Raw genomic sequence first — 26,510 nt, 5'->3', positions numbered from 1 at the left:
CAAAAACAAAAAGAGAGAGTGAGAGAGAAAATTTCTTGAACTGAATAAAAATGAAAATACAACATATGAACCTATAAGCATTTTTAAAAAGACAGAAGGTGTATATAGATATGTATGGTTAAAGTTTCTACATTTTCCATGAAATGGTACAATAGTACCTCTAAGTAGACTGCAAAAAATATAAGGATGTATACTGTAATCTCTAGAGCAACCATTAAGAAAATGATGCAAATAGACATAACTAAAGAGGCAGAAAAAATTAAAATTCAATTATAAAAAATATTAAATCAAAAGGAACAAAAACCAGAAGGACAGATAGAAAATAAAATCAAATGGTAGTCCTAAATACAACCATATCAAAAATTATGTTAAATGTTAAAGAAGTACACACTCTATTAAAAGGCAGATACTTTCAGATGGATAAAAAATGAAACACAAACTGTGTGCTATCTATAAGTGCACAAATACAAAGTAAGTGGTTGAAAATATATATTATATATGTACACATACAGTAAGTATAAGAAAGCTAGAATGACTATATTAAAACCACTTAAATAGATTACAAGACAAAGTATTATTTGAAATAAGAAAAGCTATTTCATAATGATAAACAGGTTAGGATTAGAGGTATAATCAGGAAGACATGACAACATAAATGTATATTCACTTCATAAACAAAGTAAAATTTGATGCAACTAAAGGGATAAATACACAATTTCACAATCCAAGTTAGAGATCTTAGCACCCCTTTAAACTAGCGAACAACTAAGAAAAAATCAGTAAAGATGTAAATGATCTGAACACTATCAACCACCTTGAGATCTAATTGATATTTACAGTACAGCATATCCAACAACTGTAGAATGCACATTTTTTCAAGTGCACACGAAGTACCAAGGTTTTCAAGTGTATGAAACACCAAAATAGATCATACACTGGGATATAAATCAAATGTCCATAAATTTAAATGGATTGAAGTTATACTGAATATATTCTGTAACCAAAATGAAATAAACATGAAATCAACAGCAATAATATATCTTAGATATATCCCAAATATTTGGGACTTAAGGAATACACTCGTGGGACTTCCCTGGTGGTCTAGTGGTTAAGACTTTGCCTTCCAATGCAGGGGGTGTAGGTTTGATCCTTGGTGGAGGAGCTAAGATCCCACATACCTCATGGCCAAAAAACCAAAACATAAAGCGGAAGCAATATTGTAACAAATTCAATGAAGGCTTTTAAAAAATGGTCCACATCCAAAAAATCTTTAAAAAATAAACAAAAGAATACACTCCTGAATAATTCACAGATCAAAAAAGAAAGTAGGAAATATTTTGAACTGCTGATGACGAAAATACAATGTATCAAAAACTGCAGACTACAACTTAAAAGCAGTACACAGAAAGATATTTATAGCTTTTTATGACTACATTATTAATAGAAAAGAAGAAAGGTCTGAAGTCAGTGGTCTATGGATCTACCTTAAGAAGCTAAATAAGGAAGAACAAGGTAAACCCACAATAAATACAAGGAAGGAAATATTACTAATAAAGATAGCGAGAGCGAGTGAAGTCACTTCGGTTATGTTTGACTCTTTGCAACCACATGGACTACAACCCACCAGGCTCCTCTGTCCATGGGATTTTCCAAGCGAGAATACTGGAGTGGGTTGCCTTGCCCTCCTCCAGGGGATCTTCCCGACCTAGGGATGAAACTTGCATCTCCTGTGGCTCCTGCATTGCAGGCAGATTCTTTACCACAAGAAATTAACAAAGCCAAAAATTGGTTCTTGGAAAGGATCGACAAACTTGAAAATATCCCTAGTTATACTGATCAAGAAAAAAAGAACTAGAAAAGAAAATTATCAATATCAAAAATGAAAGAGATTATCACTATAGATCAGAGACTGACGAACTGGTCAGCAGGGCCAATCGCACCAAGGGCCTATTTGGTCTAAATATGGCTTTTATAGTTCATATTTTAAACGGTGTGAAAAAGAAAGAAGGAAGGAAGAAGGGAAGAAAGGAACCAAGCAAAGGAAAGAAAAAATGTGCAGCAGAGGGAGACCATTTATGGCTTACAAATCCTAAAGTATTTACTATCTTCCTTCTACAGAAAAGTTTTGTTGACCACTCATAAATGTTAAAGATGTTAAATAATAGGAATGTTATGCACAACTTCTGCCAATAAACTTGAAAAACTAACTGAAATAAATTCTTAGAAAAATATAACTAACCAAAATAGACATGAGATGAATCAGAACATTAGAATGGCTCTACATCCATTCAACAAATTGGATTTGGTATCACAATACTTCCCATAAAGAAATGCTATCAAGCATTTAATGAAGAAATAACACCAGTGTCACCCAAACTCTTTCTGAAAGAGTTTTATAAAGTTGGCAACACACCAACCCAAAGTCTAATAAAGAAACTAGGGGGAAAAAAACTTTCAGGAGTTTCCCCAGTGGCTCAGTGATAAAGAATCTGCCTGCCAATGCAAAAGATGTGGGTTTGATCCCTGATCTGGGAAGACTGCACATGCCTTGCAGCAACTCAACTTGTGCGCCACAACACTGAGCCTGTGCTGCGGAGCCTGTGCTGCAGAGCCTGTGCTGCGGAGCCCGTGCTCTGCAATGAGAAGCCACCACAATGAGAAGCCTGCGCCCGCAACTGGAGAAAAGTCGGTGTAGACCCTAAGACCCAGTCCAGCCATAAACAAATAAATAATTTCAAACCTACATCCTTCATAAACATAAGTGCTAAAATACTTAACAAAATATTATCAAGTCGAAAATACCACTGTATAAAAATGATAATACATCATAACCACTAGGGTTTCTTCCAAAAATGCAAAGATTGGTTTAACATCTTAAAATCAATGTAATTTACCATATTAGATAATGGACAAAAGCCAAATGATGATTTCAAGAGACACAGAAAAAGCATTTAACAAAATTCAACAACCACTCACAGTAAAAATTTTCAGCAAACTAGGAACAGAAGAAAACTTCCTTAATCAAATAAAGGGTATCTAAAAAACAAAACAAAAACATGGCTAATATCATAGTAATAGTAAAATAGTGAATACTTTTCTCCTGATATCAAGACAAGACATTCACTTTCACCACTTAGTCAACATTTTATTGCAAGTACTAATATCAAAATAAGTCCAAAAGAAGGAAAAAAAGGAATAAAGATTAATGAGAAACATGGCTAATGTTACTATTTTCAGATGGCATTACATAGAAAGGCCCAAATAATCTCTAAAACAACTACTACAGCTAATAAGTGAGTTTAGCAAGTTTATAGGATACAAAATTTATATATATGATAGATGGATGGATAGATAGTGAGAGATTGGTGATAGATATAGCTTATCAATTTTATTTTTTTTTCAATTTTATTTTTAAATACTTGCAGCAGATAATTGTAAAATTTAATTTTAAATGAAATTTAAAAATAATTTCACTTGTTCAGTTCAGTCCAGTCACTTAGTTGTGTCCGACTCTTTGCGACCCCATGAATCGCAGCACGCCAGGCCTCCCTGTCCATCACCAATCCCGGAGTTCACTCAGACTCACGTCCATTGAGTCAGTGATGCCATCCAGCCATCTCATCCTCTGTCGTCCCCTTCTCCTCTTGCCTCCAATCCCTCCCAGCGTCAGAGTTTTTTCCAATGAGTCAACTCTTCGCATGAGGTAGCCAAAGTACTGGAGTTTGAGCTTCAGTATCATTCCTTTCAAAGAAATCCCAGGGCTGATCTCCTTCAGAATGGACTGGTTGGATCTCCTTGAAGTCCAAGGGACTCTCAAGAGTCTTCTCCAACACCACAGTTCAAAAGCATCAATTCTTCGGTGCTCAGCTTTCTTCACAGTCCAACTCTCACATCCATATATGACCACTGGAAAAACCATATCCTTGACTAGACGGACCTTTGTTGGCAAAGTAATGTCTCTGCTTTTGAATATGCTATCTAGGTTGGTCATAACTTTTCTTCCAAGGAGTAAGCGTCTTTTAATATCATGGCTGCAGTCACCATCTGCAGTGATTTTGGAGCCCCCAAAAATAAAGTCTGACACTGTTTCCCCATCTATTTCCCATGAAGTGATGGGACCAGATGCCATGAACTTCGTTTTCTGAATTTCACTTGTACTAAGTCAGAAAAAGAAAGACAAATACCATATGATATCACTTATATGTGGAATCTAAAATATGACACAAACGAACCCATCTATCAAACAAAGAATCATGGACATAGAGAGTAGACTGGTTGTTGTCAAGGGGGATGGGGTTGGGTGAGGGTTTGATTTGATGTAAATTGGTATATACAGAATGGATAAACAACAAGGTCCTACTGTGTAGCACAGATAATTGCATTAAATATCTTGTGATAACCATAATGGAAAAGAAATGAAAAATAATGTACATATATATAAAGAGATATAACTGAATTGTTTTGCTGTATAGTAGTAATTAACACATTGTAATTGGATGTGAGAGTTGGACTATAAAGAAAGCTGAATGCCAAAGAATTGATGCTTTTGAACTGTGGTGTTGGAGAAGATTCTTGAGAGTCACTTGGACTGCAAGGAGATCCAACCAGTCCATCCTAAAGGAGATCAATCCTGAGTGTTCATTGCAAAGACTGATGTTGAAGCTGAAACTCCAATACTTTGGCCACCTGATGCAAGGAGCTGACTCATTTGAAAAGACTCTGATGCTGGGAAAGACTGAAGGCAGGAGGAGAAGGGGACGACAAAGGATGAGATGGTTGGTTGGCATCACCAACTCAATGGACATGAGTTTGGGTAAACTCCAGGAGTTGGTGATGGACAGGGAGGCCTGGTGTGCTGCAGTTCATAGGGTCACAAAGAGTTGGACACGACTGAGTGAATGAAATGAGCTGAATTCAACTATACTTCAATAAAAAAAATTTTTAATTCCATTTGCAACAGTACCAGAAAAAATACTTAGGATGAATTTAACAAAAGACAGGCAATACCTCTCCATTTAGCACTCATGGCTGATTCATGTCAATGTATGGCCAAAACCACCACAATATTGTAAAGTGGTTAGCCTCCAATTAAAATAAAAAATTAAGTTAAAAAAAGAAAAAAAAAAACATTGCTGAGAGAAATTAAAATAGACCTGAATAAATGTTCCTGGATAAATATTACAAGATCCAATATTACTAAGAAATCAATTCTCCCAAAATTGTGCAATCCCAATTATAACCTTGGCAAGGTTTTTTTCTACAAATTGACAAGCACATTTGAAAATTCACATGGGCATACAAAAGGCCTGGAATAACCACAGCAATCTTGAAAAAAAAAAAAAGTTGAAGGACTCCCACTACCTGATTCAAGACTACAGACATAAAGATAGTGTGATACATATATATATATATATTTTCTTTTTTACAAAAAATCAATAGAATTGAACAGAAAGCTCAAAAATAGACCTACACAAGAAATTCCATGGAAGTCCAGTGGTTAGGACTCTGTGCTCTCACTACCAGGAACCCATGTTGGGGAACTAAGATCCCACAAGCCACGCAGTGGGGTCAAAAAAGAATTTTTTTTAAAAAAAACAGACCTACACGTACATGAGTATTTGATATTTTGTCAAAGGTGCCAAAGTAATCTATGGAGAAAGGAAAATCTTCAGTAAATGATGCTGGAATAACTAGATTTCTAAATGGAACAAAATTAATTCCAAACCACACACCATACCACACCTCATACCGTGCAAAAATTAAGTTCAATTAATTAGGACTATCATCCTAAATGTAAAAACTGAAACCATAGATCTTTTAAAGGAAAGAGAATCGTCATGATCTGTTGATAGGCAAAGATTTCTTAAACAAGTTATATATTGTTATTCATGAAAGAAAATAAAAACTGATGAATTATACCTCACCAAAATTACAACTTAAGCTCATCAAAAGACACCACTTATCTAATAGATAAACCACAGAGAAAATATTTTCAAAACATGTATCTGACTTATATCCAGAAGTTGTAAAAAAAAAAAATACTTTCAACTCAATAAGAAGAAGACAAACAATCCAACTGAAAAATGGGCAAAAATTTTAATAGATATTTTACCAAAGATATAGAAAAGGCCAATACAAAAATGAAAAATTGCTCCATATCCTTAACCACTTTAAAAAGGAGTATGGTTGGTTTTTACAAATTTAAACATATAACTTATGAACCAGCAATTCCATTCATAGGTATTTACTCAGTTCAGTTCAGTTCAGTTCAGTCGCTCAGTCGTGTCCGACTCTTTGTGTCTTCCCGGACTGCAGCACGCCAGGCTTCCCCGCCCATCACCAACTCCGGAGTTTACTCAAACTCATGCCCATTGAGACGGTGATGCCATCCAACCATCTCATCCTCTGTTGTCCCCTTCTCCTCCCGCCTTCAATCTTTCCCAGCATCAGGGTCTTTTCAAATGAGTCAGCTCTTCGCATCAGGTGGCCAAAGTATTGGAGTTTCAGCTTCAACATCAGTCCTTCCAATGAACACCCAGGACCGATCTCCTTACTCAAGATAAATGAAAATATATATCCACACAAGGACTTTTACCTAAATCTTCAATGCAGCACTAAACATAATAGCCCCAAACTAGAAACAATACAAACAATCTGTGATATATCCATACAATGGAATATTACTCAGCAATAAAATGAATAAACTACAAAAACAGAAGAATGAATCTCAAAAAAATCCTACTGTAGTACATAGAAGAAGACTTATACAAGACAGTACATATCATATAATTCATTTATAGAAAGTTCTAGAATAGGCAAAACTATGGTTAAAAAAAAAATCAGAACAGTGATAGGCAACAGAGGTAGCAGTCACACGGATTGACGGGAATGGCCACAGGAGGACTTTCAGGAGTGATAGCAGTGTTTTATATCTTGACAGGGGTTTGAGTTACACAGATACACACATTTGTCGAAAATCAGAGAAAGTATACTTCAAATTTATGCTTTCCCCATATGCAAACTTCATAATTTTTTAAACTATAAATTTAAAAAGACTGCTCTCCCGAACTTTTCTGAGCCAGGGTTGGTGGACAAATGAGGTTGTGTGGAGTAGAGAAAAGGGTTCAGACTTTAAAGCCAGCCAGACATAAATTTGACTTCTAGCTCAGCCATTAGGCTGTGTGTCTTTGGGCAAATTACTTAATTTCTCTGTTTCCTTATGTGTGCAGATGAAATAGTAGCACAATGCCCAACATATAGTATGTGCTCCATAAATGGTTTGTGTTAGTTGCTCAGTCATGTCCGACTCTTTGTGACCCCATGGACTACATCTGCCAGGCTTCTCTGTCTACTGGCTTTCTCAGGCAAGAATACTGGAGTGGGTTGCCATTTCCTTCTTCAGGGGATCTTCTGGATCCAGGGATTGATCCCAGGTCTCCTCCATTGCAGGCGGATTCTGTATCCACTGAGCCACCATAAATGTTACTTATTGATAAACTGACATTTGAGATGATTTGGGATCACAGGGCCAAAAGAGGTATTATTGCATACCTCATGAACGCTGTTCCAACCAAGCTATTGGCCTACTAAAGGTTATACGTGAATCTTCCCTGGGATATTTGTATTTTCATAAGGCTCCATGAAGGTTAAAAAAGTACCCCATCTCCTTCCAAGGAGTAGATGAATGAAGATTTGGAGCAGTGTTTGGCTGATTTGCTCTCAGTACCCTGAGCTCCACTCACCTCAGGCTCTATGCCTTCTTCATAGGAGCGAATGCTGAAGGCCATGCCTTCAAATGTGTGGTCCACCCATAGGACAGCCAAAGTCAGCCTGGCCACCGTCAGATTTGCTGCGCTCCCAGGAAACTCCATCTTGTGACCAGCATGTTCAATTATCCTCAGAATTCTGCAAGGAATGACAGGTAGAGAAGAGTATTCCTAGTTTTTGAATGTAAAACCCATCCTCCTTACAAAATTTCCTCTACATAAAATTTTCTTTGAGTTTTAATCACTATCTTTATATTGCTTAGAAATTAGTAGATAAGAGTACAGGCTTTGAAGTCAGAGCAGCTGAAATTTAAAGCTTAGTTGCTCTAATTTCTAACTGTGTGGGAAAATCAAATGACCTCATCAACCTTCAGTCTCCTCACTTGCAAAGTTAATAATATGAGCACTCATCTCAAAAGAATGTATTAAAGATTAGATGAAATTGATATATGTAAAGCCAGATACTGCAGGGTCTCATAGGCCAAGAAATTTGGATTTTAGTCTATATGTAACAGAAATCTACTGAGTGGTTTTAAAAGCAAGACAATAACATGATCTGATATATGCATAAAAGATTATTCTGTAGAAGAGAGACCACAGAGAGGCAAGAGCAAAGGTTGGGAGATCAGTTAAGAGGTTATTGTAGAAGATCAGTTGAGAGAAACGGAGCTAGGCCTAGAGTAGTACTGGTAGCAATGGAGAGAAGTAGATGGTTTCTAGGAAAAATATGCCAGCAAATTTGGAAACCTCAGAAATGGCCACAAGACTGGATAAGTTCAGCTTTCATTCCAATCTCAAAGAAGGGCAATGCCAAAGAACATTCAAACTACCACACAATTGTGCTCATTTCACATGCTAGCAAGGTAATGCTCAGAATCCTTCAGGTTAGGCTTCAACAGTACAAGAATCCAAGAACTTTTAGATTTATGAGCTGGATTTAGTAAAGGCAGAGGAACCAGAGATCAAATTGCCAACATCCATTGGATCTTAGAAAAAGCAAGGGAATTCCAGAAAAACATCTACTTCTGCTTCATTGACTAGGCTAAAGCCTTTGACTGTGTGGATCACAATAAACTGTGGAAAATTCTGAAAGAGATGGGAATACCAGACCACCTTACCTGCCTCCTGAAAAACCTGTATGTGGGTCAAGAAGCAACAGTTAGAACCAGACATGGAACAAGGGACTGGTTTCAAACTGGGAAAGGAGTACGTCAAGGCTGTATTTTGTTAGCCTGCTTATCTACCTATATGCAGAATACATAATTGGAAATGCCGGGCTGGATGAAACGCAAGCTGGAATCAAGATTGCCGGGAGAAATATCAATAACCTCAAATATACAGATGACACCACCCTTATGGCAGAAAGTGAAGAAGAACTAAAAAGCCTCTTGATGAAGGTGAAAGAGGAGAGTGAAAAAGCTGGCTTAAAACTCAACATTCAGAAAACGAAGATCATGGCATCTGGTTCCATCACTTTATGGGAAATAGATGGGGAAACAGTGTCAGACTTTATTTTTTTGGGCTCCAAAATCACTGCAGATGGTGACTGTAGTCATGAAATTAAAAGATGCTTGCTCCTTGGAAGGAAAGCTATGACAAACCTTGACAGTATATTAAAAAGCAGACACATCAGTTTGCCAACAAAAGTCCATATAGTCAAAGCTATGGTTTTTCCAGTAACTGTGAACGGATGTGAGATGGTGCTATGTCACTTCAGTCATATCTCACTCTTTGTGACCCTATGGACTGTAGCCCACCAGGCTCCTCTGTCCATGGGGATTCTCCAGGCAAGAATACTGGGGTGGGTTGACATGCGCTCCTCCAGGGGATCTTCCCAACCTAGGGATCAAACCCGTGTCTCTGATGTCTCCTGCATTGGCAGGTGGGTTCTTTACCACTAGTGGCACCTGGGAAGCCTGGGATGTGAGAGCTGAACCATAAAGAAGGCTGAGCACCGAAGAATTGATGCTTTCAATCTGTGGTGCTGGAGAACTCTCTTTAGAGTCCCTTCCTCAGCAAGGAGATCCAACCATTCAATCCTAAAGGAAATCAACCCTGAATATTCATTGGAAGGACTGATGCTGAAGCTGAAGCTCCAATACTTTGGCTACCTGATATGAACAGCCAACTCACTGGAAAAGACCCTGATGCTGGGAAAGATTGAGGGCAGGAGGAGAAGGGGGTGACAGAGAATGAGATAGTTGGATGGCGTCACTGACTCAATGGACGTGAGTTTGAGCAAACTCTGGGAGATAGTGCAGGACAGGGAAGCCTGGTGTGCTGTAGCCCATGAGGTCACAAAGAGTGGGACACAACAGAGGGAAGTAATTAGTGTCCTCAAGTTTTTTGCTTGAGCCTTGGGTGGATGCATTATGTAGAAATGGGGAACATTGGGGGAACACCAGGAAGCAGATTGAACGTTTGACTTGGGGTAACTATTTATTTGGAAAGTTGCTGTCATTAAGGTTCAGTTAGAATTTGAATGCATTCTTTCGCAATTGGGATTCCAAGAGGATGACCCCCAGCATGTTGTGCTCACAAAGCAGTCAACGCATAACTACCTGACCTTTAGAACTGGCAATGCCTGTATGCAAAGGAATTAACAGTATATATTGTAAATATTTTGAAATAACTTATTTTACCAAAGTACTAGTATTTACTCATTGCTTACTCCATGCAGATCAGATGCTGAATGGTTTTGCTTTCCCAAAGCAGCACTGATTATTTGTAATATAGTCTGGGTTAGGTTCATACTTATCTCATCACACTGAAATATCAGATACTTTCGAAACAATAATCTTTGTTTCTTCTTCATCCAGAAGAGGGGATTCATTGATTAAATTTAAAATGTGTTCTGCAATATCATTCACATTTTCTGGGGAAAGAAAAGTGAAATATAAAAGCTGCTGCATTACCTAGTTTTGGGCCATGCTGGTCTGTGTCTTTCCATTTAAAAAGTAAAGGCAGTAAAATGGAAACATATACCAAGTTAGCAAAATTTGTGAAGGAAACACTGGACTTCAATTTCTACAATTGATGGAGTCCCAGAAAGTAGCACATAAGTCAAATTTTTATTCACTAAATCCTTTTTTAAATACTTCCCTAGGGAAACCTTTCTTGTCAATAAAGATTATCTTGCAATTAGATTCTAATTAAGTTAAGACTTTTGAGTATTGGATTGAGTTAAGTAGATCCCACCTGTACTCAAATATCACACTCACTCTATGCTTTCATAATCAAGGATGGTGATTATGTTGTTCTGTCAAGAACCAGCAACGTGCAGAACAAAAGCAAATATGGACCACATAACAATAAAGAGCACTTCAGGTTTTTCTAGAGAGTAAGCACAATAGATATTAATTCACCCACTTTTTTCTTCACTTTTTATTATGGAAATTTTTAAATATGCACAAAAGTAGAAAGAATAGTATAATGAATCTCAGTGTACCTCATGAATCACCTAGCTTCAACAAGTGTCAATGAAGAGCTAATCTTATTTTATCTACAATTCCGCCTACCTTCTCCCAACCCCAGATTATTTTAAAGCAACCCCCAGACATCATATCATTTCATCCATGAACACTTCAGAATGCATCTCTAAAACAAAGGACTATAATTATCCTCCAATTAAAAATAAAAAATAATAAAATAAAAAACTTTGTCAGAACCACAATACCAGTATCATATCTTTTAAAAGTTTATAATAATACTCAATATTATCAAATATCCAGTCAGTGTTCAAAAGTCTCATGTCTCATAAGTGCTTTTTAAAAGTAGTTTTTTGTTGGGATCATCACCCACTGTTAAACAGCTTTATTAGACAAATACAAAACTAGGCTTAAGTTTGATATAACCTATATGAAGCAGTATTCTTGTCTGGAGAATCCCATGGGCAGAGGAACCTGACAGGCTATAGTCCATGGGCTCACAAGAATCGGACACGACTTGGCAACTAAAGAGAGAGAGAGAGATGAAGCTGGGCTCCCTTGTGGTGTCCTCCCAGCTTAGAACACTCACATTCAAATCCAGTAACCAAAATATAATGGAAAATAATTGAAAAATAATGTGAAAGCCAACAATAAATGATTTTTGAGAAATTTCTTTTAAAAAGAAAAATACAGTCTGTTGGGAAAAATTCCAGAGAGAGATTACATTCATAACACACTTAACCCAAGTTACATTTCAGATGACCAACTCTTTCTCTCACTGTTTCTCTCTCTCTTTGCATCCTCCACAGTTGGCAGCATCTCTCCAAACCTCTCTCTCCTACCCCAAGTGCCCCACAACTTTATCCCCAACATAGCTTACAAAGGCCATTTTTTTCTTTCTCCCATTTTCCTCATTTCTTGCTTTAATCTCTGTCTGTCTGTCTCTCTCTTTAGTCTATTCTTATCAACATAAATTAAATAATCTTAACTGAGATCCTCTCAATTGTCTCTCTTTAACCATTACCCCAATCCGTCCAGCAATGGCAGAAAAATAGAGCTTTCTCAGTCACAGATGTTTCTACTGCTCTTATTAAATTGTCCAGGCTTTGTTGTAAATGGGAGCTGCCTCCCTGGGTCATTATTCTTTGCGTTTCAGTGATGGGACTTCACTTCATGCACTCCCTGCTGTGGCCAAATGAAAGTAAACAATAGGCCAATGGGAGACTATTATATATTGTAGAAAGTAACTACAGACTTTTCACTGGGGGTTGTATGGTTTCTAAGCAAAATTCAAGACTAATTACATGCATTGTGTAAAAATTCTAAGTTCCCAAGCAAAAGCAATAAAAGGAATCCTCCTTTATTAGCTGTAGAATAACCTCCATTGCTTGAAGTAGTTAAAATTAATCTGCCAGTAATTACAATAATGAAAACAGTAACATCGGTTATTCATTGAGCGCCTTCTATAAGCCAGTGTTCTAGTTATCTACTGCTGCAGAACAAACAACCCCAAAACTTAATGACTTAAGACAACAGTTTATTGTTCTCTCTCATTGTTCTCTGTGTTGATAAACCTCAGGTGAGCACTTCTCATTTGGAGTCTCTCATGTAGGTGCAGTCAGATGACAGGTGGGACTGGAGTCATCTGAAGGTTAGACTGGACTGGAAGTCTAAGATGGCTCCCTCACATGCCTGGCAGTTGAGGCTACCATGGACTGGTTAGTTGAGGTTGTTGCCTCTTGAGTCAGTTGAGGCTCTTCCCTACACATGACCTCTCCCGCTGGCTTAGGCTCAGTGGTACGCTGATCTGGTTTATGGTGTACTGGAGCCAGCTTGTGTCAACTATTGAGAACCAACTGTTACATTTTCAGGAATTTTGTGAGCCATTATTAAAAGTTAAATTACATAAACTTCCAATTAAATAAAGCATATTACAAATAATAGTGATAATCAGAACTCATTACTTCCTAATTATTTTACTGCATTTTAATAATCTATGCTCTTGTGATTGTTCACATCTACTGTGTTCATGCATCTCTTACCAACTTTATGTTCAGTGCTATATGTTGTAGTTTGTGTTCAGCCTTGGGAGGAGTATTACAGCAAAGAAATCAGCAAATGCTACAAATTTATTACTTTTTCCCCATAGAGCTTGCCATTAAACATTTTCCAGCACACCGCTGTTTGGGCTTTGGAGTCTGGGTTCTAAGAGGATGAGAACGTACCAATAGAAAGGAAGGAGAAGATTCCAGTCTTCTTAAAAGTTAGTTCCATAAATGGTGCAGTAGTCACTACTGCCCAATTCTATTGGATTAAGCAGTCACAAGCTAGCTCTGATTCTACTCTCAGTTGACAAGGAGGGAATGAATCGATGGTGGCTACTTTGGAGACAAGATACCATAGCAGGGCCGTATACATTCATTTCTTTTCATCTTATCATCACCTTAAACCTATGTGGTGGGTACTAATATTATGTCTTTTATATAGATTAAGAAATTAAGACACAGAGATCCTAATCCAAATTTTAATCCAGGCCTGTTTGATTCCAAAGCTAGTGTTCTTCAATATCATTTCCTACTACAGCATTTGTGCCTTTGTCCCTTTTCTCCATGGTGTTGGGGGTTGGAGCAGCTGTATTTTGCAGGCCTTCTCCCTGACATTCTGAGAATTAAATAATTCTCTATCAATCACATACTCTTCTACCCTGATGGTGGAATGAACACAGACAGGAGACAGTTTTGTGAAAAGTTCTAGCCAACTTCAGAGAGTGATGCAGCCTCAACATCATAGAGGTAACAAAAATTCAGCACAACGACGAATCTACAGAACTTTGAAATAAGGGTGGCTTTTCTACCTGTGATATTAAGGAGTTTTGTGAATTGAGAATTTAAGTGGGGAACTTATGAGTTTTCTCCAATCAAGATACCTCACACTTGTCAGCAAGATTGAAAGCTAAAGAAAAATTGTTTCAACGTGAATGCATTTTTCTTTCCTTAAGTGTACTCATTTGTCATTAAGCTTCTACCTTACAAGGTGAAGGATTCCTCCAAAGCTAATACATTTGATAGTTTATTTTTCAGTTATATACATTAGAGTCACCCTCTCACTCTTCTGTTTCTCTGCAGATTTTTTTAAATAAAGTGACTTCTGACAGTTAATTTTCTAAAAATCTCAGTCCAGCGCCATGCTTTTATTGTTGTTATGGTTGTTTGTTAACTTTTTCTTCCACAGAGAAAATTCTATTAGCATGTCTAAGAAAAATGTGTCACTCAAAAGGAGAGAGGCCAGCAGGAAACACAGACCTTTCTATCTTGTCACCCGCTCACTTCAAGCTGCAACACTCTCTCTTGCCCGGACTCATGATTTCAGATCCAGAAACCATCAGAGATGTGCTTGCTTTTCTAATTCCTCTAGGTATTCCTTGGCAAGGATCTCAAACTTAAATCTTCTGCAAAAAGACAAGACTCAGAAGTTCACTGCCTCGGGGCTCTTCCCTGGCCCTTTTGCAGGGTACTGGAATGCCTACATCTCAATTTCTAACTCTTCATGATGGGAGGAAACCACTGTATGCAGTAGAGCAATGCTCGACAGGATGTGCATAAACCAAAACTCTGTGTGGAAAACTTTATGCATAATTTAAAAAACACTGAAAAGCAGAGGCAGGACTTTCAGGATAGTGTAGTAAGGAGAGGCTTAGGGAAACGTTCAACAAGAGAGATCTCTAATGCTGGTCAAAGTTAGCTAAGATAATCATTCAAAGTCTCCGGAGACTGATGGGAGAGCTTACAGCAGACTGACAAGCATTTATTGAAGAAAATCTACAGAAATTTGTCAAGTGCAGTGGCGGGCCATGGCATCTGAGCTAGGAACTGCACCCATCCTCCACAGATCTGCCTTGCGAACAAATTGTTCCACTGGGCTAGGCAGCTGAGTGGCACTTAGCATCTCCCCCATGTCCCTGAGATGGAAGAACTATTCTGAGTGGATTTGATGGCAAGTGAACATGTGCAGTTCCCACCTTTCCAACTCTGAGCTGTTGAAGATCCATACTAGGCAGTGGCAGCAGCTGAGTGTCAGCAATAAGTCCCTCTTGTGCCCAAGCTCACACACACAGCTCCTGTTGCATAGGGAAGACCCTAGTGAAGTACCTGGTGAAGGGCATATTCACCACCATCACCACCCCCAAGCTCTTGCCCCATAGGACAGATATTTTGCCCAGAGGAGGATAGAAGAAAGCCTCAAAGATTGGTAATACTCTTCTGCTAACAAGGGCACAGACTTTAATTGGATCAAACTGTGGAGCAATTTATACCCTGCTAAGTCGCTTCGGTCGTGTCCGACTCTGTGCGATCCCATAGACGGCAGCCCACCAGGCTCCCCCTTACCTGGGATTCTCCAGGCAAGAACACTGGAGTGGGTTGCCATTTCCTTCTCCAATGCGTGAAAGTGAAAAGGGAAAGTGAAGTCGCTCAGTCGCATCCGACTCTTAGCGACCCCATGGACTGCAGCCTACCGGGCTCCTCCACCCATTGGATTTTCCAGGCAAGAGTACTGGAGTGGGGTGCCATTGCCTTCTCCATTTATACCCTAGGGTTTTGTAAAAAATGACAGAGCAATCAACTATCAACTAGGATGTTAACAACTGGCTGTGATACCAACAGAGGCAGGCCAGCCAGAAGCTTAGTGGGGAAATCAGAGAAACAGAGATAACTCAGCTAGAGCCACAGTCATTCCTAGTGCTCAAGGAAAATGTGTACATCTCCAAGGCTTCATCTTAAGGAGCAGCATCAAAGGATGTACACTGCAGGGGAAACAGACTTCACCAAACTCGTCTAACCAATGGCATTTTTTACAGAGATAGAGTAAACAATTCTAAAATTCATATGGAACCACAAAAAAGATCTGAACAGCCAAATTGACCTTGAGAAAGTAGATCAAAGGCATTGCACTCCTTGATGTAAAAATATATTAAAAAGCTACAGTAATCAAAACAGTATGAAGTTCATATGAAGACAGGCATATAAATCAATGGAATAGAATAGAAAGCCCAGAAATAAATCCATATATCAACTGACGTTCAACAAGGATGCCAAGAATATACAGTGATGTTCAACAACAATGCCAAGAATATACAATGGGCAAAGAGGGTCTCTCCAACAAATGGAAAACTGGATATCCACATACAAAAGAGTGAAATTGGACCTTTATCTTATACCACACACAAAAATCAACTCTAAGTGGATTTGAGACTTAAAACTTTAAAACTCCTAGAAGAAAACATAAGATAAAATCTTCATGATACTGATCTTGGCAATGATTTCATGGATGTGACACCAAAGGCAATGACAAAACCAAAAGAAAGCAAGTTGGACTACATCAAACTAAAAGCTTCCCACAGCAAAGGAAATAATCAATAAAGTGAAAAGACAACCTACAGAAGGGAGAGAATATTTGCAAACCATGTATTTGATAAGGGGTTAATTTCCAAAATATACAAATAACTCCACCCACTCAGTAGAAGAAATCCCACAGAACTGAATTTAAAAATAGGGTAAGAACTTGAGCAGACACTTCTCAAAAGAAGAAATACAAAAGGCCAATGGTATGTGAAAAGGTGCTCAACATCACTTGCCGGGGTCCAGCCCCGCTGGATCCAGGGAATTCGAAGCGGGGACCGCGTTGGCGAGGATCAGGAAACAACTGCTTAATTAAACGTTAATTAAGGATATAAAGAGTAATAGAATAAGGATAGCTCAGTGAGGAAATTCAGTGGAGAAAAGAGGCTGAATAATTCAGCCAGAAGGTAAGAGAAAGAACGACATGGTGAGACCAAGTTTCGGTGAACAAGGCCCGCACTTTATTTTCCAAAGTAGTTTTTATACCTTAAGTTATGCATAGAGGATAATGGGGGAAGGGGTAGAGTCTTGCAGCAAGCCAGGCTTTCTTCCTGCAAACTTATCATATGCAAAAGCTTAGGTGATTTGCATCATCTTCTGGCCCGGAGGCCTGTTAACATTTTAAGACCTTTTCTTCAGAAAACTTATTTTTCTCTAAAGGTGATTGGTCAGGAGCCACCCTCCAAAAGCATTAGATAAAGTTGCATTCCTACAAAGCAAAGGTGTGGTGGGCTATAACAAGAAAAAGAATTAACTCAAGGGTCCCAGGTTACAAACATTAAAACTACTATTTACACCAATTATATTAATCAATACACTGCCAAGGACACAGCAGGTAAGGGATATGGAGACTTAGCAGCAAACATTGGCCCAACAAGTGAAAATCCCTTCACCAATACAATTTCTAATCAATCTTTTAACTGCTCAAAGGAATCTGTATTTAGACAGTTTAGAACATCTCATGCCTCTCAGTTTGGAGGCTCTGAGCAATCACATGTGGCCGGAAAAACCTATGCAGGCAGGCTAGAGGACTTCCAAGGGAGTTTGTAGGTTGAAACACTGTCACACCCAGGAATTACTAACTGGAGCTGTAAGCTAACTCTTTTTTCAGAGAGAGGTAGTTGGGGACAGCCCCCCATAAAGTCAGAGGTGTAGGTGAAAGCACAAAGCAGAAAGTAGGCAGAATCTGGTTTTGGGGGTAGATTGCTCGAGAATTTCCAGGGAGACTCCTGAGGCTTGATCCCGCCTTTGTGTATGCCAAGCCTCCTTCCTCATGACCTTTGCCAGGGGCGGAGCTCACTCCCCGCAATCACTAGTCATCAAGGAAATGCAGATCAAAACCACAATGAGATGGTAATTATTAGAAATAAATAGATAACAAGTGTTGGCAAGGGTGTGGAGAAAAGGGTACCCTTATACACTGTAACGCTGGGCTGGAAGAAGCACAAGCTGGAATCAAGATTGCCGGGAGAAATATCAATAACCTCAGATATGCAGATGACACCACCCTTATGGCAGAAAGTGAAGAGAAACTAAAAAGCCTCTTGATGAAAGTGAAAGAGGAGTGTGAAAAAGTTGGCTTAAAGCTCAACATTCAGAAAAAGAAGATCATGGCATCTGGTCCCATCACTTCATGGGAAATAGGTGGGGAAACAGTGGAAACAGTGTCAGACTTTATTTTTTTGGGCTCCAAAATCACTGCAGATGGTGACTGCAGCCATGAAATTAAAAGACGCTTACTCCTTGGAAGGAAAGTTATGACCAACCTAGATAGCATATTGAAAAGCAGAGACATTACTTTGCCAACAAAGGTCCGTCTAGTCAAGGCTATGGTTTTTCCAGTGGTCATGTATGGATGTGAGAGTTGGACTGTGAAGAAAGCTGAGCGCCAAAGAATCGATGCTTTTGAATTGTGGTGTTGGAGAAGACTCTTGAGAGTCCCTTGGACTGCAAGGAGATCCAACCAGTCCATTCTGAAGGAGATCAGTCCTGGGATTTCTTTGGAAGGAATGATGCTAAAGCTGAAACTCCAGTACTTTGGCCACCTCATGTGAAGAGTTGACTCATTGGAAAAGACTCTGATGTTGGGAGGGATTGGAGGCAAGAGGAGAAGGGGACAACAGAGGATGAGATGGCTGGATGGCATCACTGACTCGATGGACGTGAGTCTGAGTGAACTCCAGGAGATGGTGATGGACAGGGAAAGCCTGGCGTGCTGCAATTCATGGGGTCGCAGAGAGTCAGACACAATGGAGCGACTGAACTGACTGACTGACTGATACACTGTTTATGTAAATGCAAACTGCTGCACCACTGTGGAAAATAATAAAAAGTTAGACATAGAACTACAATATGATCCAGCAATACCACTTGTGAGTATATATCCAAAGGATATAAAATTATTATCTCAAAGAGATATCTGAACTTCCTTGTTCATTGCAGCATTATTCATAATAACAAATATATGAGAATAACCTAGGAGTCTGTAGAGAGGTAATTGAATAAATAAAATTTTATTATATGTATATATGTATACATACATATTAAATGGAATGTTATGCAGCTTTCAGTCCAGCTCAGTTCAGTCACTCAGTTCTGTCCTACTCTTTGCGACTCCATGAATCGCAGCACGCCAGGCCTCCCTGTCCATCACCAACTCCCGGAGTTCACTCAGACTCACGTCCATTGAGTCGGTGATTCCATCCAGCCATCTCATCCTCTGTCGTCCCCTTCTCCTCCTGCCTCCAATCCCTCCCAGCATCAGAGTCTTTTCCAATGAGTCAATTCTTTGCATGAGGTGGCCAAAGTACTGGAGTTTCAGCTTTAGCATCATTCCTTCCAAAGAAATCCCAGGACTGATCTCCTTCAGAATGGACTGGTTGGATCTCCTTGAAGTCCAAGGGACTCTCAAGAGTCTTCTCCAACACCATAGTTCAAAAGCATCAATTCTTCGGCGCTCAGCTTTCTTCACATCCATACATGACCACTGGAAAAACCATAGCCTTGACTAGACGGACCTTTGTTGGCAAAGTACTGTCTCTGCTTTCCAATATGCTTTCTAGGTTGGTCATAACTTTCCTTCCAAGGAGTAAGTGTCTTTTAATTTCATGGCTGCAGTCACCATCTGTAGTGATTTTGGAGCCCAAAAAATAAAGTTTGACACTGTTTCCACTGTTTCCCCATCTATTTCCCATGAAGTGATGGGACCAGATGCCATGATCTTCTTTTTCTGAATGTTGAGCTTTAAGCCAACTTTTTCACACTCCTCTTTCACTTTCATCAAGAGGCTTTTTAGTTCCTCCTCACTTTCTGCCATAAGGGTGGTGTCATCTGCATATCTGAGGTTATTGATATTTCTCCTGGCAATCTTGATTCCAGCTTGTGCTTCTCCAGCCCAGTGTTTCTCAGGATGTACTCTGCATATAAGTTAAATAAGCAGGGTGACAATATACAGCCTTGACGTACTCCTTTTCCTATTTGGAACCAGTCTGTTGTACCATGTCCAGTTCTAACTGTTGCTTCCTGACCTGCATACAGATTTCTCAAGAGGCAGATCAGGTGGTCTGGTATTCCCATCTCTTTCAGAATTTTCTACAGTTTATCGTGATCCACACAGTCAAAGGCTTTGGCATAGTCAGTAAAGCAGAAATAAATGTTTTTCTGGAACTCTCTTGCTTTTTCCACGATTCAGCGGATGTTGGCAATTTGATCTCTGGTTCCTCTGCCTTTTCTAAAACCAGCTTGAGCATCTGGAAGTTCACGGTTCACATATTGCTGAAGGAAATCCTGTCATCTGCAGCAACATGGATGAAACAGAAGAGTATAATGCTAAGTGAAATAAGCAAGACTCAAAAAGATCAGTATGCATGATCTCACTTATATGTGGAATCTAAAATAGTCAAACTCACAGAAGCACAGAATAAAATGGTGATTACCAGGGTTTAGAGAAGAGGGAAGTGAGTAGTTACTAATCAACAGGCATAAACATTCAGTTAAGCAAGATGACTAAGTTCTAGATATATACTACAAAACATTGTGTCAGCCGTCAATAGTAATGCATTGTACATTTTAAAATTGTCAGGAAAGTAGGTCTCACGTAAAGTGTTCTTACAACAATAAAATTAAATTAAAAGAAGAAAGAAAGTAGATTGGGCTAGGGGAAAGAGGGAATGGAGAGTGATTGCTAACATGTATGGTGTTTCATTTAGGAGTGATTAGAATGTTCTAGAATTAGTGGTGATGGTTGCACAATCTAGTGAATACACTAAAAAGCACTGAACTGTACACATTCCACGGCTGAATTTTATGTCAATATCTCCATAAAATTTTAATTACATTGAGATTAACTTATCAAATCACAAATATCCAAAAATCTGATAACATGCTGTGTTGATTTGAAGATGTTCAGAAACAGGCACTTTCACACCTTGTAAGTGGGAGTATAAGTTGGTGCAACTATTACAGAGAGCATTTTGATATCATGAAAAGTACGATTGATTTGAAAAGATACATGCACCCCAATGTTCATAGCACTATTTACAATAACCCATACATGGAAGCAATGTAAATATCCATTGACAGACGAATGGATAAAGAAGATGTGGTGTATATATGTGGGATATTACTCAGCCATAAAACAGAACGAAATAATGCCATCAGCAGCAGCATGGGTGGATCTACAAGTTATCATACTAAGCTAAGTAGTTCAGACACAGACAAATATCATATGATATCACTCATACGTGGAATCTAAAATACGAGAGAAATGAACTTATTTACAAAGCAGAAACAGACTCAGAGACAAAACGAATTTATGGTTACCAAAGGGGAAGCAGGGAGGGATAAGTTAGGAGTTTGGGATTAACACACGACTATATACAAAATAGATAAACAACAAGTTCCCACCATATAGCACAAGGAACTATACTCAATATTTTGTAATGACATACAATGGAAAAGAATCTGAAAATTTATATATACGCACACATATAACTGAATCACTTTCCTGTACATTTGAAACTAACACATTGTAAATTAACTGTACATGCATGGATGCTAAGTCGCTTCAGACATGTCCGACTCTGTGACCCCATGGACTGTAGCCTGCCAGGCTCCTCTGTCCGTGGGATTCTCCAGGCAAGAATACTGGAGTGGAATGCCATGCCCTCCTACAGGGGATCTTCCCAACCCAGGGATCGAACTCATGTCTCCAACAGCTCCTGCATAGCAGGCAGCTTCTTAACCACTGAGCCACCAGGTAAGCCCAAATTAACTATACTTCAATTTTAAAGCTTCCCTGATAGCTCAGTTGGTAAAGAATCCGCCTGTAATGCAAGAGACCCCAGTTCAGTCCCTGGGTCAGGAAGATCCACTGAAGAAGGGACAGGCTACCCACTCCAGTATTCAAAAATGCCAGAAGAAATAAAGCAAGCAAGAAAAAAGAAATGCTAATGTAAAGTACAGTGTTATCAATTCAAAAAATTTTGGCATAGCAAATAAAAATAATTTATCTTAAAAAAGGTATGATTGACCCAGCAATTCTACTTTTGGGAATTTATGCTTTGAGCATACCATACTTACACAAAATGACACGCGCACAATATCCATTACAGCAGTTTTTTAGAAAACAAGGTGTAATTATCAAGTTAAATGTCCATCCATATGGACATCCATAGGTAACAGTTTAAAGAAATCAATTGGGGCATATCTGTGTTAATACAATGCAGTGAAAAAAAATAAGGAAGCTCTTCATACATTAATACGATAATTTCTGCAATATAATATTAAGAGAAAGAAGCAGGGTACAGAACAGCATGTATATCACTTTCCACTATGTGTACAAAAAGGGAAGAAGAATATACATACACGTGCACATTTCCTTATAGATTCATAGATATCTCCATGGATACTAACTAAGTGGCTGGGGTCAGCTGTGGGAGGAAGAGGTTTTACAGCATATCCTTTTTAATTTTTTCAATATTGAACTATATGAAGTATTATCTACTAAAACTCTTAAAAATTAAAATAAAACAAAAATAATAACTAACCAAACGTCATAAAATAGAAAATATTATGAAACAAAAATCACTGACAGTTCTGACTTCTCACGCTCCACTCCCACTTTCACCACCAATAACTACCTCATTTCTGAAATTGGATTGTTGTCAGGTAGATTTTCCTATGGGAGGTTTGCCTGTATTCTCTCTGACCTCAGGTCAAGTAGACAAACTAACTGAGGATCCATTATTTCTCTAATGTGTGCAGAATAGTCTTACCATCACTTATTGTAATATTAGCAAGATTAATATTACCCAATCTTATTAGGAAGCGCTTGAAGCAATTTGCATTGTTTAAACTTTGGTTTTTCCCAGTGAGATTTGCCAGTGTCGATACTGATTGAGCTGAAAAAGAGAGGAGAGACGAACAGAATCTTCATCGTTGGAGGATGAGGTCAAAACAGTTTGAAAGCAAATGGTGAAGGAACTGGTATGTCTTTGGCATGCATCCCCTTAGCCTACTGCCAGATTCCTAGCTGAGATGGCAAAGGTAGGAACCCAGTGTTTGTACAGTGAAGAAAACTTTGCTCTTGGGGAGCAAGTGAATCTAGGGTTCCCATAAAGGAAGCATAGGCAAGAGAGCCCCAAATGGGGCAGGGCCACGTCCACTAGACCAAGAGTCAAGGCAGAGATTTTTGCCGCTCTGGACATGACTGTTACCCTCACTTTTGCCTCTTACCCTCATTTTAAGAGAAAATTCCTGTTACAATTGTGGTCTTTATTTCAGCATATTCAATCACTCAAGACAGTATAGCCCCCACTGTGGATCATTGGCCCGCATCATCCACCCTCCACTATGCCCGATCCAGTTCAAGCCAGTTCATTGCAAATCAGCTAACCCATTTATCAGGAGTCTTCTGTGTTCTAGGACTGGTAGTAGGTACTACAGACAAACAAGACAGCTCCTTGAGGAGCTTGCAACTTGGTGCTTTGAGATTGTAAATGTAACTACATTTATTAGGCAAAATATGAAATGGAAAAACTGTAGAAGTGAAACTGAATCTATTGAAACACCAAGCAAGGAGAACTTATTTGTAACTTTTGAGCTGAGCTGGGCACTAAAAGAACAGAGATGGAGAAAGTGCCCCTTCCCCACAACCAAAGAGAGCAAATAGCACAAGCAGAGAAAGAGATGCAAGTCCAGAAGGGCAATGGTCCATCTGTGGGGGAAGGAAAGGGGCCTGAGGGTGTTAAGTACTTTATTTAGGGTTTTGGATTTAATCCTTAAAGCAATATAGAACTGGAGTGGGAAATCGGCATGTTGGCAGCCATACTTCAGGAAAATTATGCTGGTAGCAGTGTGAAGTAGAGCTGGGGGTGGGGAGGTAGTGGGCAGTTAGAAGGCCAGGAGAATGGTCTAATTGTAGGCACCCAGGGAGTGGCAGTGGGGTCAGAAAGGAAAGGGCAGATGTGAGCTCTGTTTGTGACCATAAAAGCTGCATGACTCACTAAGTGACTAGGCATAGGGAAGAAGAGGTAGGACTCAGTCACCTTCCAAAAGACAGGTTTTACATTTTTGTCAAAACCTGCTGTCCCTCCCGTCTGCACACTTAAGTTAATGGCATAAACCGGTAGCAAAGAGCAAGAAAAGAGGGGCTGATGAAAAAAGGAAAATGTTAAAGTAAAGAATAGTAGAGTGATTTAGTAAATTATTATGGGCCATCAATGAGGTAGCTTTTGAGGCAGGTTTTTGAAAAGGTCATTAAGACAATAAATGTAAAGCATGGAAAATGTTTGATAAACCACTGAGTGAAAGGTTAAATAACATTACTGCTATAAGAAGGGTGAATACCAATACATAAAATTTAAAATGCATTAAAGGCTATGTGGGAAAAAAAATACGACCACCTAAAAGCAGCTGTGTTCAGGTGGTAGGATCATGGGTGGTTTTTTTTTTTTTTTTTTTCTCTTCTGTCTTCTTGAAATTTTTTTCTGAGTTGTTATTATGTGGCATGTGTATGCTTAAGCAGACCCAAAAAAGTGAAAGAAAGGAAGATGGGCACTAGTGAGGGAAGGAGGAGGTGTGCTCAGACAAAGGACTTGGAAACATGCTCCCAATTAAGCAGATCTTTGTGTACCCAACTAGCAATTAGAACTTAGCCGGTGCATACCAGAGTCTAGTAGCACTTCCATCTTCATTTTTTATGCATCTAGTTTGGGCTGTCTCAGTAGGGTTGGTTAAGAGCCACTTATATGTCCCTTTGTATTTAGAGGCTGTTTCTTCCGCTTTGCACTTTCTAGGCTCTACAAAGAAAATGAATGCGCATTTGAAAGGGCAAAAGGCACTTAAAAGTTTCATGAACATCCATTACCACCCATCATTATTACCCTGCACATAAACATCAGCAAATAAAAGGGGAAACTTTTCTACCAGGCGATTTAAAGCAGGTTGAAAATAACACTAAATTGAATCTTTTTTTAAAAATAAGGCTCCCAGTCAGATCTCACATTTGGTCCTTTGCTTTAAAACTACCACTTGACAGGACAGTTTTTCTGCTTTGGTTTCATTAAAACGGTACATACGCAATGAAAAACGTCAAGCCACACAAAGAGATGTAGAGTAAAAATCGAAAGTCCCCACCTGCCGACTGCCTTCCTCTTGAGTGCAGTTGTTAATAGTTTGGGGTGCAGTGACCAGACACTAAAGGCTGACTTCTCTTTCTTAATGGACTTTGGGCTGGACTTGGTTTTAATAAATTCAATGTATTCATCATAAGTAGTATAGATCAGGATGCTCTGTTCTGATATTGATGTTAAAAGCAAAGTTTTGCTGCCAAGTGTTGTCACATAAAGGGAGATGTGTCCTGAGCTGTTTTTGTTAGAAAGTCCCAGTTTTTACTGACCACCCACTTGGTTTGTTTGATTTCAGAAATCAGGGTGGCCAGAGAAGCAGGTCAGCAAGCCTTGCCCAGCCATCCCAGTCTCCTCTCTAAGGACATAAAACACCTTCCTCTCCTTCTCTAAGTATTTAAGCAAGAGAAAAAGTGCTCCCACTCCACTGATGAACTGGCTGCTGCTAATATCCAGAGCAGGTCGATGGTCTCTGGTAAATCCTCTGGTACTCTGGATTTTTTTTACAAGCTCTTCCAGGTAAAAAGGCTGTCAGGGCACAATGAATACCAAGGATGTGGAAAGGAACTTAAAGACAGTTTCTCTCCCCCTCTGAAGGCAGGGTTTCTTGCTATGCATGCATTTGGAACTTTATTAAAAAAGGGAATTAATTCATATGAAAACACTCACCCAAATTACCTAGTTTTCTCACTGAGCATGTCCAGACTTTACTGATAATATCAATTGATCTTGTGTGAAGTTTCCATGCATGAAGTTGCCATGTATTTTACTTTTGATCCTGCTAATCAATTTGGTGGGTGCTAAAAAAGAGGTGGCCCTTATGATGCCCTGACAAAGACAGCTAAAAAGCAGAGCAAAAGAGAAAGATGTTGCAGTTACGGCCACAGAGTGCAACTTGGCCTGCGGTGCTGAAACTCTGTGCAGATGACTTAATTAGTACTCCATAAATATCAAGCATTTTACAGCTATTAAGTGGAAATCTTCAGAAATGATGGAGTATAGCACATTGAAGTCATCTGATAAATTTTCTCATATCCAAAACAAACAACTCAAAACCCATTTTTAAAAGAACAGTCAGCAACATTTGCATTATGTTGAAATTGACTAGCTATGCAATTTCTAGGGGTTTGTGATAATTAATAGAGAAGATGGAGCATTCAGAGAAAACCTTTTACTCTTCTGGTCTCTAATTTATCCATCATTACCTCAATAATAAGGCAAATAGGCACATGCTCAATTAGTCTAGAAAACTGTGCTCTGCAGAAGGCCTGTTTCTATAATAAAATAATAATG

The 26,510-nt window shown here is 38.9% G+C and overlaps 1 protein-coding gene across 1 annotated transcript in view; it reads right to left on the bottom strand.

Annotated features, from left to right (window-relative positions):
* The window catches only part of ADGRG4 (adhesion G protein-coupled receptor G4), a 63,925-nt gene extending 38,854 nt beyond the window's left edge, over positions 1-25,071 (bottom strand). Inside the window, 6 exon segments of the mRNA XM_061408495.1 lie at positions 7,743-7,905; positions 10,427-10,537; positions 10,539-10,641; positions 22,866-22,902; positions 22,904-22,991; positions 24,758-25,071. Of these exon segments, the coding sequence (XP_061264479.1) occupies positions 7,743-7,905; positions 10,427-10,537; positions 10,539-10,641; positions 22,866-22,902; positions 22,904-22,991; positions 24,758-24,951 (696 nt within the window). The 5' untranslated portion in view covers positions 24,952-25,071.
* Positions 25,072-26,510: the final 1,439 nt, after the last annotated feature.

This window comes from Bos javanicus, chromosome X, assembly GCF_032452875.1.
Source record: "Bos javanicus breed banteng chromosome X, ARS-OSU_banteng_1.0, whole genome shotgun sequence".
Classification (NCBI taxonomy): Eukaryota; Metazoa; Chordata; class Mammalia; order Artiodactyla; family Bovidae; genus Bos; species Bos javanicus.
Note: the sequence above shows the minus strand (reverse complement) of the source record. Positions and strands in the feature narration are given on the sequence as shown.